Source organism: Cyanistes caeruleus, chromosome 6, assembly GCF_971803275.1.
Source record: "Cyanistes caeruleus chromosome 6, bCyaCae1.hap1.1, whole genome shotgun sequence".
Taxonomy (NCBI): domain Eukaryota; kingdom Metazoa; phylum Chordata; class Aves; order Passeriformes; family Paridae; genus Cyanistes; species Cyanistes caeruleus.
This window is the reverse complement of record NC_141706.1, coordinates 33,451,781-33,469,975: the sequence shown is the minus strand read 5'-3', so window position 1 is coordinate 33,469,975 and position 18,195 is coordinate 33,451,781. Positions and strand designations below refer to the sequence as shown.

At 44.9% G+C, this 18,195-nt stretch overlaps 1 protein-coding gene across 10 annotated transcripts in view; it reads right to left on the bottom strand.

The window, feature by feature from the left end:
• Positions 1-13,696, bottom strand: part of DPF3 (double PHD fingers 3) — a 161,732-nt gene extending 148,036 nt beyond the window's left edge. For 2 of the 10 annotated variants that reach the window (XR_015287671.1, XM_086891935.1), the window contains exon 1: positions 13,395-13,696. Coding sequence is in view for 6 of the 10 variants with exons in the window: in XM_086891935.1 (XP_086748061.1) it covers positions 13,395-13,510 (116 nt within the window). In the remaining 4 variants the exon portion in view is untranslated. The remainder of the gene's footprint in view (positions 1-13,394) is intronic. The other 8 variants (XR_015287672.1, XM_086891936.1, XR_015287669.1 and 5 more) reach the window with 5 other exon arrangements.
• Positions 13,697-18,195: the final 4,499 nt, after the last annotated feature.

Here is an 18,195-nt window from a genome sequence, read left to right as displayed (position 1 = left end):
TTTCTTTCCTATATTATACCTAATATATGTGTGTGTGTACTATGCACAGTTTTCTCTGAATAAGACAAAAACACTGGAGAAAAATGGAATGAAGTAATTTTGAAAACCAGATTTACGTTGGTCATTTGGATTTCTACTCAATGGTTTCAACTCTAGTGAAAGATTCAACATTGTTTCACACTGATGAAATCTTAAAAGCCACATGTAGGCATCATCTAATTAAGTAAAACAACTTGGTATTAAACAGAATCACCCCTGCTTTCCCTATATCAACATGGCCTAAGTCTTCAGAAGTCCAAGAATAGATACAAAATTGTACAGTACTCATCACCATCACAAAGCACTTCAAACCTGTTCCTTAAGCATGGGAGGAGCAGAATATAGCAGAACTTTGGGAATTTCTTTTAGAGAAAAATGCAAGAATTGTTTGAAAATCATATGGAAAGACTGGAGAAGTTATTGGCTGAATAACTGACTTGGAAAAGGACATCAGAATTAAACAGACACCCTTCAGGAGCAGAAAACAGTAGTAACAGAATTTTAAAAATGGATCTTAAAGGTCAGGAAGTATAGGGAGAATTGCCAAAGTCAAGAGTTATAACTTGCAAAAGCTTTTAAAAAACAGCAATATTCTTCAGGCATCAAAATAAAAGTGATCAAAGAAAGTTCAGCTGGTTTGCAGTTCGAATGGTACATAGATTAAATACAATACAGGTACAAGCATAGAATTAAAGAAATGCTGTGCTTCACTGGGATGACTGAGGTAGAAGCCACAATGACATTTGTGCAGTCATGACATAAATTCTGAATGATGTCTGCCCAAAAACTGTGGCATGAAACCATACATCTACTAGCAAGCTCTTTAAACAGATACTACAAATCATGGTCACTACTATATTAGCAGAGTATAACAAACAAAATAAGATACTTATTGTTAACTGCTATAGAACACAAGCCTTGGGAATTATTTCAGTAAGGTTAACTGAGCTCGAGTTTACTGACATGCAGTTTTTTAAGTGTAAAACAATCGAAAACAGTCTTGACCAAGGAAACTACAAAGATGCAAGACTGATACCTTGTGACAGAGTAACTTGACATCTTGCTTCCATAAGATACTTCTTAGCTATTTGGACTTTTAGAGAATGTTTCATACAGTAGGATATGAGAAATTACTGAAAATGGAGAGATCCGGCTTGTTAAAAGAATGGTGTGAAGACAGAAAAACTACTGAAAGAGGGTTGAACACAGAGACAGTAATTGGCTGATGGGAAGTTACTTCTGGAGTTCTGGAAAGGATTGGTCTGGGAGCTGAAATCAGTGTTTCCATTAATGACCTTGGCACAAAAAATGTGTGTGTTGAGAAAAGCTAGCCACTTACATAAGCTGAAGGGACACCAAGGAAATTAAAAGCATCAGACAAGAAGAATTAGATGGAGTGAATTCAGTATAAATTTCACTTAATAACTTGCAGATCGTCATCTCAACGACAACTGAAAGGACAGAAGAAGAAACATAACAGTATTAGTCTACCACAGGAGAACTATGAACCAGCAGCACTATACAACATAAACAAATGCAAAAGCAAGGTTTTCCAAGAAGAGGTAAAAAAAGAAAGTTATTGTAGAAGGCAAAACCATCTGGAAAAAAGTACAACTCTGTTACTCATACTCAAGAAGGCTGAATGCGAATAATCCAAGCTGGAGTAGAGACAACAAAGACAATCAATACTTAGTGACCAAAGGAAACGAAAAGATAGCACAGACAGTTTAGTATATCAAAACAAAGACTGACAGGGCTTATAATAGTGTTGCACAAATGTAGAAGTCATAGTGGAGAGGGGAGACATGGAGGGAGCAATAGTATTTAACAGCTCCATGCTGGCACCAGAACAAATGGGAATAAACTGGTCACAAGTAGGGCTAGGCTGGGGATTAAAATGCTATTTCCAGCCACCAGAGCAGTGGGTTCTGGAACCTTCCCAAGAGGAGTAATGGGAACAAACAGTCCAAGTGGGGATTTAAGACAAGGACTTTTCAGTTTATGAAAGAGATTATCTGACATGGTATCAGAGGTCTGGACACAAGACCCAGGAACCCTCTTTTAAACTTACATTTCCATTAACTGAGGCACTTTGGCCAATTTGCCTTTGTCTTCTAGTCTGAAAGTGCCCACACAGGACCCAATTAGTGGCAGCCAGGATGGCAGCCTTTATGATATAGGTACCTATAGAAAAAGAACTAGGCTCACCCACATGCTCAAGACAAGAAGCATAGACTCTTCCTTTAATAGGCACTCTAGCCCAACCTGACCTTTGATCGTAGCACAACATGCAAGGAAATCATGTTCAAGCCACTCATTGTCCCTTAGGTGCTTTGCCAAGGGACCACTAGAGCCAGCATCCAAACCACTCTTCCAGAGGCAGGTGCAGAGCTCCCTTCAAAGGTAGCCTACATCAAACCCCAGGGCTGAGCATCTCCCAGACACTCCAGCCTCTAAGAACTCACTACTCTTTCATGAAATCCTGTTAGCCAAGTACTCAGAGGAGAACTCTGCACTGCAGGTGCTGCCTGGAACAACCACACAAGAGCTACTGGCCAGCTTAACAAGGCCTTTTGGACAAGCAAAATTAAAACCCAAGGGAGGCAAAATGACAGAAAGCAAAAGAAATAGCCAGGTTTAGCAGAATCTCCTCACACTAAGACTGAAATTTTCATGCAGCTTTGGGCTCTATTGTAAAAAAGTAGTACTTATAAAGACAAAAGCAATAGGTCAAACTCCTACAGCTCTGAAAATAGATGCATTGGAGGGAAAAAACCTGACAGGTCCTGATTGATAACCATGCTTCAGGGAAGCTGCTCGAGGAAAACTGCTGCAGCAAAGGCTGCAGGGAGTTACTGCTTCAAAACCCTGCTGCGGCAGAAAAGGCACATGTGGCTGCTAGAGCAGGAGATGGACATGGTTAATTGACTGGGAAAGTTTAGCAGAGATGAAATTAATGCAAAGAGCTCAGAGCCTAGGCGTGCAATTCTGTTACCAAGGGAAGGAACTGTTCGGCTCGAATTGCAATCCATTTTCAGGTCAGAGCCTTTCCCAAAGGCAGAGTGCTCACCCCTCATCCGTTCCTCTTCTTCTGTTCTGAGGGGTGCATGGAGGAGAAGGTAGCTGGAAACAACAGCCTGGGAAATACACTGTCCTTTGAGAGCCAGCCAGGTTTCAACATTGCATGGTCAGTGTGTTCTGCAGCGAGGAATTCAGAAGTTGTGTCAGGAGACAGCCTCTTCTAACCCTAGAACTTTGTGGATAAGTTAGTTGTGGAAACAAAACTAGAAAGTTAATAACAGGGGAGAAGGGAATTTATTTTCAGATCTACTCAGCAGAATGAGTACCTGAACCAGATATGTTTGCAATCTGGTCAGTTGAGAGTGCCAGGAGTTAGTTACTGTGGAATTGCAGCAACAACACATAAAAATATAAATTCAAACAATTATTTTTTTAAAAGTAAAGCTGTCTGCAGGAGAAGATAGCAAAGATACAAACACAAACCACAGACCAGATGACACAGATGATCTTCCACAGTGATGTGCTGCCAACATTTTGATAAGTAGCACCCACGACTGTATTCCTTTCAGCTGGTGTCTCTTTCTCCTCAGTAAGGGAGGACTAGATCTGGGAACTTCTTCCTTTCCTTCCTTTCCTCTGCCATTTTAACAAAGGGGCTTCAAATACACTTTAAATACACATATTTACAAGCAGACACGTAACACTGTTCTCACACTAAGGACTTTGAAATCGTACTGAGCAGACTGGTGCACAGCATCTATGTTTTGAAATGCAAAAGTAGTTGCCACTTGGTTCATTTCCATGGTAAAGTCTTTGCATCCCAAAATGCCTTTATCAGCTCTGGGCATAATTCACTGCCGTTAAGGACAGTATAAATAATTTTTGGTGACCTTCTTCCATCAGAACCAGGCAGACAGTCTTAACTCACTTTTCCACTCTTCAGCTTGGTCATGAAAGTGCTAACAAGGAAGGACTGCCGCTCACATTCAACACATCACTCATGCTCAACAACAAAAGCAAAGCAATGTTGAGTCAATGGTTGATGGCGTGACTAGTGTGACCATCACCTAGTCAGGCAGTGCATGCCATTCTTCCCATGGAAGAATGGAGGAAATTACACGACAAAAAGGAATTAGGATGCTTAATTAAAGCATGATTATAAAGCATTTTTCTGGCACAAAAGGGACACATACTTTACATTCAAATAACATACTTTTTCTAATTCTTTCATGCTGGACTCTCCTGAAATCTTCATTGTAGGATACGTAAAGAGGAAATTCTAGGTGGAAGAAATTTTGTATAGCTGCTTTCTGCTCATTTTGAACAAATTTCACTTGGTAGAGCTACTCACAGAAGGTCAAGCTAGACTTTTGCAGGTAAAGAGAGACTCTCTTTTAGACCTGTATTTAAACATAAGAAGTTAACTACATTTTAGCAACATCCAGGCTAGTCAGGCTGAGAAGAGAAGTCACTAGAGTTAAACCTGACCGTGACAATGGGTTCATGACTTATCTGTGTTGTACAAGTTAGGGGGCAGATTTAATTTAGTAGGCACTCATCCGCCATGCTGCAACCACCAAACAAAGCTGCCTCTCCCTGTGCATAGAGGCAAGTCACTGAAATGAGTCTTGCTCCAAGGCAGCCCCAAAATGCATCACCTCATAATCCCCATCCGCCTCCAAAACACTCATAGAGAGTCCATCCTTCCAGTCCTGAAGCCATTACAGCCTCTCTTCCTCATCCTGTATGAGGGACCTGAAACAAACCTTTCATTTTGGGAAATGACTCAGGAAGAGCATGTGAGGAAGCAGAGCAACAAACAACACATAAGGTGGATATAAATCCAGATAAAGTATTATAATCATTAAAGGGTTGCTGCTCCCTGAAGGTTGGCAAAAAGAAGAGAGTTAATTAAAAGCAATCTCCACACAGTGCTGAGCCAGCCTGCCCTGATAAATCAGCAGCCAGGACTGCGCTCATAGAGGTCAATGGGGGAAAGAGGTTGGGAGGCAGGGGAGAGCAAGGAGAAGATAAAACATTTAGCTGAGACTACTGACAAAAACAAATCGGATCTGGTGACAGAAAATGGAGAAGGGTTTTCAACATACTTCCCCCACCAAGACTATTTTGTTAGATTTCAACGTGAGGTATGCCTGTTTGCCACCAACATAACACCAGTAACCTGACTGAGCTCCCATTCATTTGTATCAACACAGGAGGAGAGAGAAGCAAGAAGCCTTTGGGGCCCCATCCTGCCTGTGGAGGTATTAACATCGCTTTCATCCACATGCCATTAGATCACTGAAGGGTAACATCTCCAAGGTTAGCAGAAACATCATTTTTGGAGAAGCACGTTCTAAAAATTAAAGCATCAGTCAGATATGACAAAGCAGTAGAAGTTCCCATCACCAGTCCTCACCCATCACATCTCACATGCCTCTTAATTTGTACTATCCCAGCCATAAAAGGTACTAATCTCTGAATTAAAATTGTGATCCTGATTTAATCCACATTTCACATCAATAGGTGTATGTTAATGAACTAAAAACTTTGAGGATAAACAAAAACCTACAATCTTCAAAGCAGCTTTTAGTAGTTCAGAAAAAAAGAAAGGCAAAAGCAATCAGGGTAAGCTTGTAGATACACATGGGTTCATGATATGATTTCTGAGGTTGGAAACTGGGTAGTGATTTTTCTGAACACTCAGGAGAGCAGCCTCACACATGATGCCCACCAAAGGAGTTTAGCAGTGAAATAGCTTTATGAACCACTGTTTCCATTATTCCTTATTCAAACTGCTCAGGTTTTAATGTAATCATAAACATAAAATGTGTTTGTCCCCATCATTGACTAAACACAGTCCTTCAGGAAACAATATTGAGACCAAAATACTCAAACAGTCACAAATCCATGGATTACTTTCTTCAAAACTGTTCTTGAAATGGAAGTAGAATGAAAATATAGACATGACTTTTCCCTCAAAGAAGTAATGTAACTTTGTGTCTCCACAGTAAGTTTCTTTTTCACAATGTTCACTGGGTAGTGAATTATCTGGGCTACAACTCCAGCCATTTTTGTTTTATTCTCACAACTCTTTGACTAGTCACATTAGGTTGTAGATACACTGGAATACAAGAAACTCCAAAGTTCCTAGAAGCAGACCAAAAACTTCACAGCCCTGAGACACAAAGCACTGAACTGGTGTTATTCTTCCAAAACATTTTCAAGAGGGAATTTTGTTCCAACAGCCATAATCTATCTTCCTGTGGCTCTCATGAAGCCAACTCAAAGCATAAAAGCAACATAAGCACTGTACTTTGCATTTTGGCAGAAGTAGCATGCCCGCATCTGATCAGATCAAATCAGCCCTGCCAGATGATGCGGTAGGGCAGGCTGGAATTAACCAACTCAGGGCATGGCCTTATTTCACTGCTCTGCACATGATTTTCTTTGCACTGTCCAACCTATCTAGGTTTTTGAGAACTAAAAGGCAGGAAGCATTAAACCATGTGTTGGTAGAAAATTTAGCATAATGTCTTAACAAAGGTTTTGTATCTTGTACCACAGGCAGGAATCTGAGCAAAAACAAGGGGGAGAAACTGTAAGTTACATGAAGTTCCTTTCTTTAGCATACTAAAATTTTATATATGTTACGGTTGGAATTTTATATTCCTTTACAAAAATTATGAGAAAGCAAGTAGAAATTTATCAGACTAATAGAACTCATGGTTTTGTATGAATGGAGAGATGATCCTCAGGTTGGATCAGTTCTGCCACAACAGACCGTGGCATTAAATATCACTTCCAGCCTTTCTCACCAGAAGAACACTGATGTAGTCAGTGTCCCCATCAACACCTGAGCAGGAGACTCTCTCCCAACTACAGCTCAGCAGAACATGAAATTAATGCATCAGGATTTGGCAAGCACACGCTGCTGATCACAGCCACCTAGTGCACACTCATCAGTACCCGTCCCTCCCCTGCTCTTGCTGCTCCACTGGCTCCCTGTGAAGCCTCCCCTCAGACAAGGCTGGAGTGCCAGTAAAACCTTCCATGTGGCTGGAATTGTAACTCTCTGACCGCAGCCGGCTCAGGCAGGTAACCTGAAAACTGAGACACGTGCTGACATACTCCTGCTATTCCCATACCAGAGGGGATGGTGCTGTGAGGAGGGTATTTGCCAGCAGCCGTTTAGACACTGCATTATTCTTTTCTGAGACATCTGCTGGGAATCTGTGGTTAAAATATGCTCTGCTGGGAAATAAACCATATATAACAATTAAAAAAAAGAAAGTATCATGATTTTAATAATTTAGGCTATTAAAGATAAATAAGGATTTAAAATTTTCGGAATTCAAGCATTCACTTACGATATTTGTGTCACTCAGTTTGGACAGCAAAAATACACTGTTCTTTCTTTTGAAATAAGAAAGAAGACCAGTTTCTGCTTCTCATGCACTCATCCAGCATATATGGGTTTGTTCCACAAAATGTAGAGAAATGAAAAAAAAAAAAAATAAGCACTTTCTTCTGAAAATTTTTGGTTTTAAAAAAGAAAATTATTCTTAAAGTACGATTTCTTTTAGATTGTGTTGATGAGATAACTTTCCTTTTAAGAAACAAACCAGTGCAAAAACTGAGACCTGCACTAAGGAAGTGATTAACGCTCCTCAGTCTCTGCATCCTGGGCAAGATTGCCAGGCAAAGTCAGAAGAGCAGCACAGCCCTAATGAAGCCCTCAGAACAGGCCTCAAGCAACACTGCCTTGGTGTTGCTTGTCTGCACATGGGAGTATGTCACCCCAGACAGGGAAACCTCAGATCAGAGGTTGGTCTCTCCAAGGGAAAAAAACATCAACTCCCGGAACAGATTCATTCCTCTCCGACAAGTCCTCGGGGATAAACAATACTGGAATGGTTCTTGCTCAAGGCAACATCACATGCAGACAACACAGTGATGAGCCCAGAATAAATACCAAGATTGTAAAATTGATCTACTGAGCAAAGAAATTCAGCTCTGACATGAAAGACAAACCAGAGTAAGAAAATTCCAGATTCGGCAAATTGCAGTGTTAAAAGAAGGTTTATTCACAGCCAGTGGGGGCTTTGGAATGCCTCATTTCAGGACAGAACAGGTACAGCCAACTGTCAAAAGCTGCAGAAGACACATACAAGATGGACAAAGTCTGCTCTTGAGAGCAACCTTCAAATACCACTCTTCCAGCTCTAGGAAAGCAGAGGAGGAAATCAATTTTCATTAGGCTCCACAAAGATGAGCCACCCTACCTTCCCCATGACTCAGACTGACAGAGATCCCCACTTTGCTTTGTGTACCTGAGTTCTGGGTAAAGTATTACCGCTCAGACACTGTGAATCCTATCTAATGGGTATCATGCATGCAGCCCATTGAACACGTGCTTACCTTGAAATTATAATGCCCTCCAAAAAATCATTCATTTGGCTCTCTGTAGCACAACCCAGATAGATCAATATTGCTTTTATACACCAGAATTAATTAGTTTTAAAAACTTTTTCTTCAGCAGCAATTTTGAGATACAACCTCCATCCATCCATCCATCCATCCACACAACTAGATGGACTGTGAAAGACTGAAAGACCAACAAAACAAAATTACAAAAGCACTGCAACAGCTAATCATGAATAAGTGGCTGGTGGAATCAGACATAACACTGTAACAAGCAACATGCCATTTATCAGAGCCTCTCATATTCAAAACCAGTGTATCCTCAGGTCTTCTTTCCTTGCCTTTTCTGCCTTCCAATGACTTTGGTTTTATGCTTATATTTCCCTGTGTATACACAGTAACATTCATCCAGTTTTCTCTGAAAGCTGCTGCTGAGATATTTGAAAATACTGATTTCATATGGACAACTGTTTTGATTTGAAGTGTGCCACATTAGGGCTCATTTACGTTTTTAAGTAACATCAGAGCCACACTGGAATTGCTGTAGAGATTTTGGTACATGGTTTAATGTGCCCAACAAACCCTGTTCTGTCAAGCAGAAGAAAATTCCCTTTTGCAAGGCCACATTAAAATCACCTCCACATCACTTGTAAACACTGAATTGGCAACCTGTCTGTCTATTTTACTGCTTCCACCTGCTGAAAGCAGCACTGCACATTATACTTTCACTTTAATATTAAAAATCAGCAACCAGATGCTTATGCAACAACATCCACAAAAAAAATAATAAAAATTTAAAAAAAAATCAGTCTTCATCAGCACTTAATCAGGACATAGGGCTGTTCCAGGGATGTGTAATGGGATACAGGACCTTCCAGTTAAGAGTCCCCAGTCTGAGTTCAAGTCAGAGTAATAACTAATGAAATATTGTCATACAAGACCCCAAGACCCACACTGGTCTCTTGCCAATGTGAAACAGGGATGTGAACACAGTCCACTTCTTCACAGGTGTCTCATGACACAGAATCACAAGGAAAGTCATTTGGCAGCCCAAAGATTGGAGTTGGCTGTCAAGGCAATTTTATCTGAGAAGATACAGCAATTGAAAACCCAACTGCTGCTGTGTGTTTGCAGTGGGAATGCAGAGGCAGAACAGGCCTGGTAGATCAGCTCTAGCACTGTGCACACAAATCTGTGATGATCTGCTCCCCAAACACCTGGTAGAGAATAAGTACGTCAAAGTTATCCAACAATGCAGTCAGCATGGAAGTGAGCTAGCAACTGAGCCTGAGTTAGCTTCTTTTGTCCTAAAGGCTGTCCTGAGCAAAAGGGAGAGTACCAGCCCTGCTAAACTACTGGGAGGCAACAGCCCTCCGGTGAGTGTCCAGGCAGAACGCTACATGGCAAGGGGCATGCTGAAATGGCAACAACCTAACCCGTGTTCCACTTAGTGTGTTTAATTGACAACCTGAAATAAAAGTCGTTGGCTGGAATAAAGGCAGAGAAGGGGTGGGAGGAAACCAGCTCTGCTTCTAGACAAGACTGTGTAAATTACAAGGTCTTAATTACATTAAGTGCATTATGGTACCATATGCACATCACTAATAAGGCAGAGATGGAGGAAATGGGACTAAATGCTAAAACTGGAAGTTGAACGCCTGCATTGTAGACTTCATCTTTTAGAGAGATTCTGAGCCACTTTGTCCTAGTTTAGCCATCCATAAAACAAAGGCAATAATCCTTTCTTCACAGGGGTATTGAGAGGTTTAATTAATTAATGTTTACAAAGTCCATTGAGATTTCTGACTGACATTTGAAGTAATTCAGAATACTTTTAAAATGCATTTGTTTCTTCTACTGCCCCACTCAAATGTCTTCATATTAAAATATCCAAAGGAGAAGAAGATGGAAACAAAAAATATGGAGATACATACGCAAACTACTGGGGGGAAAAACCAACAACAACAAATTCAGCACTTCAAATCCATTTCTGTCCCATCAAAGCTGTCAGAATGCTGCCATTTCTACAGATGAAGAAGCATGTGCTTGTCCAAACACCTGCCAACTTTACCTTGCAGATCTTTTAAACTTAGATCTGATATTTTTGTCTGTAGCACCTTGTTGATAAACAAGAAGCTGATAAATGGCAGAAATAACAGGCAGTCATGTCGGGTTGACTGGTTCACCAGAGGAAGTGAAGGGTAGAAGAGCAAAGGGATGAAAGCACAAAAGAGAACCAGAAAGTGATAAGAGAGTGCTGGACAGAGAAAGAGACGAGTTGAGTAGGGAGAAACCAATCATTAATAAGGGACTCCACACGCTGAGCTATTCTATGAAATGCATTCCCACAGATGCTCAGGTACTGGAATACATTATTCAGAGAGACTAGTCTAGCATGAACAAGGCCCCGTGTGTGTCCAAGTGCCAGAGACAGACTGAATATTGGACGCTCTTAAACGCACAAGCACACAGAAGGAGCTGCTTGATACCTGAGCCCAGATTTGTCAGTCCCTACATTGTCCCCCATTTCGGAGCAAAACCTTTGTGTGGCCGGTTTCTGTAGGGGGCGTTTGTGGGTTCTGAGATACAATCAAAAGGCAGACAGAGGAAATGCAAATGTCATTCAGCTCCCGTTCATTGTCAGGAAGGACACATGAGGATAAAACACTGTGCACTGCATCCCTCCCCTATTATGTGTCCTATTGCTTTTGTCCTAATTTATCCCATGCATAATTTATTTACATGTGTATTGTTTCCCGATCAGCAACTTTAAAGAATAAGTGAAAATTATAAAATGTTTTATTAAACAAGTTGTCAACAAAATTACAGATGGTGTCAGACAGCCAGTACCAATTCTGCTTCCTCCACATAGCGTTAGTACTTTAAAAGGCACACAGAGAAAAGCGAACCCAGCACTTGATGTCTATTGTTTCCTCCTCTCACACCCCCCAGGGGCGAGGGGAGGAGAAGGGAGCTAATTATAAATGGCCTCATCCTGTCCTCCGCGACTTTAGCAGCAGCGGGATCGGGCCCCGCTTCATTTCGGCAGGAGCAGCCCTTCGGCAGGATCCGCCGGGAGCCCCGCGAAGTGCGCGGCGAGGCGGCAAGGTCCCGTCCGCCGGCGGGGCGGGGGCCGGGGCCGCCAGCCGTGCTCCCGTGGCCGTGGCGGCTCCCGGGAGCTCCCCGCCTCCCAGCAGCCGTCCCCAGAGGCCAGCGAGCCCGGGCTTCCCCGCCGGCGGCAGCAGCCGCCAAGGGCGCACGGAGCCGCGGCGCTCCGTGCCCAGGTGCCGAGCCGGGCGGTGCGGCCCCGGGGTGCGCCCGGCGGCCGGGAGGAGCACGGGGAGAAATCGCTGTCGCCTGCACAGGCGTCAAACCTGCCGTCGAACGGGGGGGGGGCACGCTGCCTCTGCCGCGCCGCTTTCAGAGCGCGTTCAGTCCCTCGCCACCCACCCAGGAGGATACTCGGACTTCTCTGATCAACCCCCTGCAACCGCGCTCCCCTGTCCCCGCGGATTTCTATATTGCAGAAGGCGAGTAAATGAAAGCAAAGGTTTTTCTGCCAGGACGGAGCGGGAGAGCTGATAAACATGTCAGCACCCCTTCCCAGCTCGAGGCTTTCCTTTCCCTCCGGATCGTAGAGAGACAGCGGCAGAAATCCCTGGAAAACCCTTCAAGTGTTTTTCCAACTCCAGCCGGAGAGACTCGAGTCGGGGGAAAAAAAAAAAAAAAGATAGAAAGAAAAAAAAAAAAAAAAGAAACACAAACAACCTCGCAGCCCTAATTTCATCTCACAAAACTCAAAGGTATAAAAACACCCACTCAGCGCAGCCAGAAAGTGCAAGCGAAGCGTCACCGCCAGGTACTCTGCTTCCCTGCTTTACTAGCGAGAGCGCTGCCCCCGTTAGCAGGGAAGTCGCTTGAGAAAGGTTAAGACAGCTCCGCTCCCCGCACACGGTGCCAAATCCCACTCTCCCTAATGCCTTCGGGGATTAGCGGCGTGCGCTGCAGACCACAAGGAAAATAAAGGACGCGATCCAGAAGACGACAAGCGGCTCCCGCGGTGCCCCTCAGAAATCAGCTTTATTTCCAGACCGGGAACCCCGGAATACCTCCGCAGCAGAAGTACCTGCCCCCCTCTCCCTCTCTCAAGCTGGGGTCAGAGCCCGTCCGTGCAGCCCTCGGCGGTTTGTGCCCGCTCTCAAGATGGAAACACAATCAACTCTCTTAGCCACTTTGAAAAGCGAAAGCCTGTCATATGCAAAACAGATCCCAGGACTTCCTGCCCAAAATCAGCGACCGGCAGTCCCGAGTCATTCATTTCACCCAAGTCTGCTTCCCTGCCTCTCCTCTTCGCTCCCTCCCCTGCGCGCCCGCCGCGGCGCACCGGCGGAGCCCCCGCTGCCCCGCTTTCCGACCGCCCGGCCGGGGAGCGAGGGGGGCCGCCTTCCTCAAGACACCCCAACTCCCCGGAGATTTGCGGAGGCAAGCGGGAGCCGCGGTGGGAGCGCCCCCGCGGGCCGGTGCGTGCCGCGGTGGCGGTGGCGGGGCCAGCCGGCCGGGGCAGCGGGGCAGGACTGTCAAGTGCGCGCAGCCCCGCGGGACGCGCCCGCCGCCGGCCCCGCGCTCAGCCCCGGCAGCGCCGGGCGGGCTCCCCGCCGCCGCCCCGCGCCCCCCGCCCCGCGCCCGGCCGCCAATTAACCCGACAATTTTTTCCTCGTTAATTTCGGCGCGAGCCGCGGGGATGTGTTGCACAAAAAAACGAGCGAGTCGCTGGGGCAGAAAGGAGGGCGGGAGGAGGGACCCGCCGGGAGGCTGCCGGCACCCAGCTCCGGCTGGCAGCCGGCGCCGGAAAGGCGCCTTTTTTCATATTTAAACCACGCGGAATATGTACATTTTTGATTCCTACTTACGCTTTCAGGGGGTTGTGAATGACAGTCGCCATTTTGCTACAATGTAACAGAATATTGTGTCTCGGAGTTCTAAAGGTTCGCTGAAGGGAAGCGGCCAGCCAATGGCAGCGCGGCATACCGGCCCGCCGGCCAATGGCGCGGCGGGGGCGGGGCCGGGGCGCTGCTAGTTATTAGGGGAGCTGTCAAAGCCCAGAGGTCACTCCCTCTCCCTGGAACTGGCGGCGAGCAGGTCTTAAAGGGGCAGCGCCGCCGCCGGGGCCGCCGCCGCGCCGGGGGGCACCCCGGGCTCCCGCCGCGCTCCCCCGCCGCGCTCCGGGCCCGGCTCCGACGCTCCGCGCCGGGAGAGGGGAAGCCGGGCTCGCTCCTCGTCCCCCTCGCGCCGCCGCCGCCGCTGCCCCCCTGTTTCCCAGGCGGCGTGCCCCGCGGGGAAGCGAGCCCGCGCCGCCCGCTCTCGCTCCGCACGCTGCCCGGCAGCGTCCCTGCCGCGCTGCTTCCCTCCCTGCGCAGCGGCGCGCCCCGCCAGGTCTCCGCCAGCCGCCGGTTCTGGCAGCGGCTTCAGGGCAGCGCCGCTCCCCCTCCCCCAGGAATTTCCCTCTCCCTGTCAGTCATCCCGGCCCGCAGCCCCTGCGCCCTTACATAACGCGCGGCGGCCGGACCGCCCGGCCGGCCCCACACAGCCCCGCTCCTCTCTCTCTCTCTCTCTCCCACACAGCAACTTCTGGCGCGCCGGGAGCCGCGGCCCCGTCCCCGTCCGGCACGGCCAGCCGCGGGGGGAAGAGCCCCGAGCCGCGTTCCACCGGACACGCAGCTCCCTGCCATGAGACAGGAGCCGGAGACCGGACCCCGCAGCGCGGCAGGGAGCAGGCAGAACCCATTCCTGGGGAGGCAGCCAACTCCAGGAAGCCTGGCTTTACCTGCAACTAATTAAAGGAGCTTGCGAATGAATTATGGAGCATGACCCAAGTGATTTAAGTGGTGTCGATCCTGATCTCGCTCTCAGAAGTAAACTCACTGAAGTTCACGAAATCGCTCCGGTGTAAATTAGATGCCAAGAGCAGATTCAAACAAAGAAGTTTTCTCCTTGTCTGATAGTAATGTCAGCTTTGTCGTCTCCTCCTTTTCTCCCACTCTCAAAGGTCTCATCTCCCTTCAGGCATCCTCTATCCCTCCAAAAATCACAAGCAAGCACCACCAAAACCAAGCCTGCATCCCCATTCTTTGCATCTATACATTCAGAATAAACTCAGCTAAAGACAATTAAAACACACTACTGTCAAAGCGTAAAAGTGAGGAAGCTAGAAAAACTATTTCATTCACAACTTAATGAATAAAAGATTGGAAGTTGTGATGTTTGTGAGATGTTAACAGCAGTAGAAATAGCAATCTTCCTGGGCTGAGCTTGAAAAAGTAAAGACTACCAAAATCTCTCTTGCTCAACTATTTTACAATATAAAACTTTCCAATACTGGGGCAGAAGAGAAAAGGAGGCGGAGTGGAGAACAGAAAGAATATAATTGCTACTCACAGTGAGGACAGGTACACAAGTGTAATGCAGCGGCTTCCCATTCATTAAGGATTCATCAGAAGTTTGCAAGGAGTAAAAATTTAAGGTCTAGGGTCCCTCTTTCCAAAACATTGCCTATTCCAGCTACTAGGTCAACTAGGTACTGTGCCAGGCGTATATCCCTGGAGGGAAGCATCTCTTCCATCAAAGCAATCTAAGCCATTTGGTTACAGGCACTGCTTAGGAGAAATAAGCTTTCTTTCAGCTGGAGAGTTGCCAAGATGCTGAGATCTATCCCAAAACAATTCTGGGAAGCAATCTTTAAGAACGTTTCCATTATCATATTACATTATATTATTTAATATCCTAGTGGTCCAGGTGACATTGAATGCAACTTCAGACCCTCCTGCTCACTGCTCACAGGAAAAGCTAACCACAAACTGCCAACTTGTCATAAGCACACAGTTGATGTGTGCGCTGCAAAGAAACAAATGGCACAGCATGCACCTGAACTGGCGACCACGGACTAGCAAGATACACCCCATCTCACTACCATGAGGATTTCTGGTTCGACTTTTCCTGTTGCCATGATATCTGCTTAATGGCAAACACTTGAGTACTTACTGTAGGATGGGCAATATTCACTTGTGGGATAATAATGATTTTGGCTTCACACATAAGAAAAGGATAGCCTAGGATTGTATCACACTGCAGAACAGGAGACAGATTTGTGTTACTGAGAGAAGGTACCAAAATCCAGCCAAGCTCTAGAAAGCCCTGAGATTTTCTAATGCAAACTGGTGACATTTTCAGATAATTAAGAAACCATGTTTGAGGTCATTTTTAGGAGTTTAATGAGTCCCTCTGGTCCTGTTTTGTTGGATATATAGGCCCATTTCTGTTCTGCAGGCAAAGAGCTCTTGGAGCAGCTTGGCAGGGAGTGTATTGCAAAAATGGGATGAAGCCACACATGCTTCCCTGGCTGCTCCTGTTATTCAGATGTTGGGCCTTTATCAGCTGCTAGCAAAAGCAACAAACAGTGAGAACAGGCACAGATGACCTTGGATTGTTGATAGCCCTTTTCCCAGGCAGACCCCACGTTCCTGGCTAGGAGAACCAGTCAACAGCACTGCCTTGCTCAGAGGAGTCTCCAGGGCGCCCAAGGACAGAGCTGCCATATCAGAGCAGTGCGAAGTCTCACCCTCTGTAACAAAGACATCAGGCTTTGCTCATTTGTCCACATAATTTTCCTGCAGCGTTTTTCATGTAGAATCCCACAACAGTCAGATTACCATTTTAGCTGAAAGAAAAGGCACAGAGCACAGAGTGGCATTTTGCTTGTAATGAGCTACAGAACTTGTTTACATGTCCACTATTTGCAAGCATGGGGAACATCACAAACCTATATTAATAAAAATTTCACACCACACCATAGTTACCTCCTATACTTTCACATATACACCAGTCCCTCATTGGCAGATCATTTATGACCTAAATTTTAGATTGATCTTCCTTCTGATTTTAGTGAACAGTAAGACACTAATCAGTAATGTTACTATTGTTTTATATCCTGAAGGACCAACAAAGCTGAAACACACTCGGTTACACATAGACTAAATCACAACTGCAGGACTTCTACATTTGTACTTAGTTACTGTTAGTTTTATTCACACTCACCTGAAACATAGCAAGGAGGCTGCAAGACAATATAAATAATTTAAAAGTATAAGGCATATAGGTGGGCATATTCTTAACAAGAGCTTGCCAAATGTTTGGACAGCCAACACACAAATTTTGAAAAAGGGAGGTAAGTTTTGACATAAATTTGTTTGGGTATCATCTATAGTATTAACACAAGGCCTAAGCATGCTGCATCTATGGGGTCAGAGTGAGCAGGGCTTTAGAAGAGATTCCACCACCTCGCCTCCAGCCCCTCATAAAGAACTGCAGCTTGTCTCTACCCAAGTAGAAGAAACACAGTGTCATATTTTCTCAGTGTATTGGGAAGTGTCATGTCTCATGGAACACAGTGCTGCTCTCCTGATCCACCTCTGTTTCAAACATTTACTATTTACATAAGACAAGTGCATTGATACTTTTTTGTAAGGTCTTTTGTAAGTGATATTCCTGTAGACCCTGAAAAGCCTTATTTTAGCTGACAATATTCCAGACTGTGAAATAATTTTTACCTTGTATTTATTATCTTCTGCTTTCCATTTTATCTTGCTAAGTTTCAATGCAGAGTTGCTGTTTTCTGGAGGGGGGGAAAGTTAGGTTTTTATTATACATTCCTCAACTCTTGTGAATTGGAAAGTGAAACAAACTAGACACCGACATTAGAAGCCACAAATCTAATTTTGCTGTGGAGGGAAACATAAAAAAACACAGCTGAAAAAGAAGTGGCTCCTAGTAGATTAACAACTGTTTAATATTCTCAGATATTTCCAGTGATTTACAATTTTCTTTTATCCATATATATGAATATTCAAAGTATCAGATTAAAATAGGTCTAAATAAGACCGTGTGCTGTAATGTAGCTTGTTACAGCAAAACAGGGCCCCACACGCACAGATATCCTGCAAGAGATTTGAAGTCTTAACCCCTTTTTATTTATTAAAGCTGTGCAGGCATCTCTCATACACTGTTTCTTGTCAGCCCTCCTCCTCCCTTTCTTTGATCTTTACCAATAGTTGCTTAGCTGAAAGAGGAGGAAGAGATATCAGAGTGTCAGTGTTACAGACTCAACACCAGCCTTCTACAGACACATCACCAAAAAAAATTTACGTAGTCAGCATAACAAAAATAACTATGGAGGTACACAGTGTAAAAATTGGCGCCAAAAATTCATTCTTCACAATTTTGGGAGTTGTATTCATGAAAGGGACCTCAAGTTTTTAGGGTTTTTTTTGGGTTGTTGGGGTTTTTTTGGGGGGGGAGGCGGGGGGTGTTTGTTTTTTTTAAGCAGAATTTCTCCTCTATAACTATAGCAACAATTCTTGGATGTCTTTAGTCTATCTTGATTTCAGGCCTGATTCTGTTACCCAGTGTTCTTTATTGTATGCATCATCCAGTTTTCTATCAAGTACACCTGAATTACTTGTATGCTGATGTCTGGACTCAAGCCCTTCACTTTTTTAACAGGATGTTCTGATAAAACAAATACATTTTAACACTAAAAAGGAGTCTCTACTAGTAAGAGGTACATGGAGGCATCAATCTGAAGCTTTCAAGAATTTGGGGAGACACAAGTTGTGTAAGTTCCCAGAGTCTGGTTCAAGTCTGTCCCCAGTTTAACAA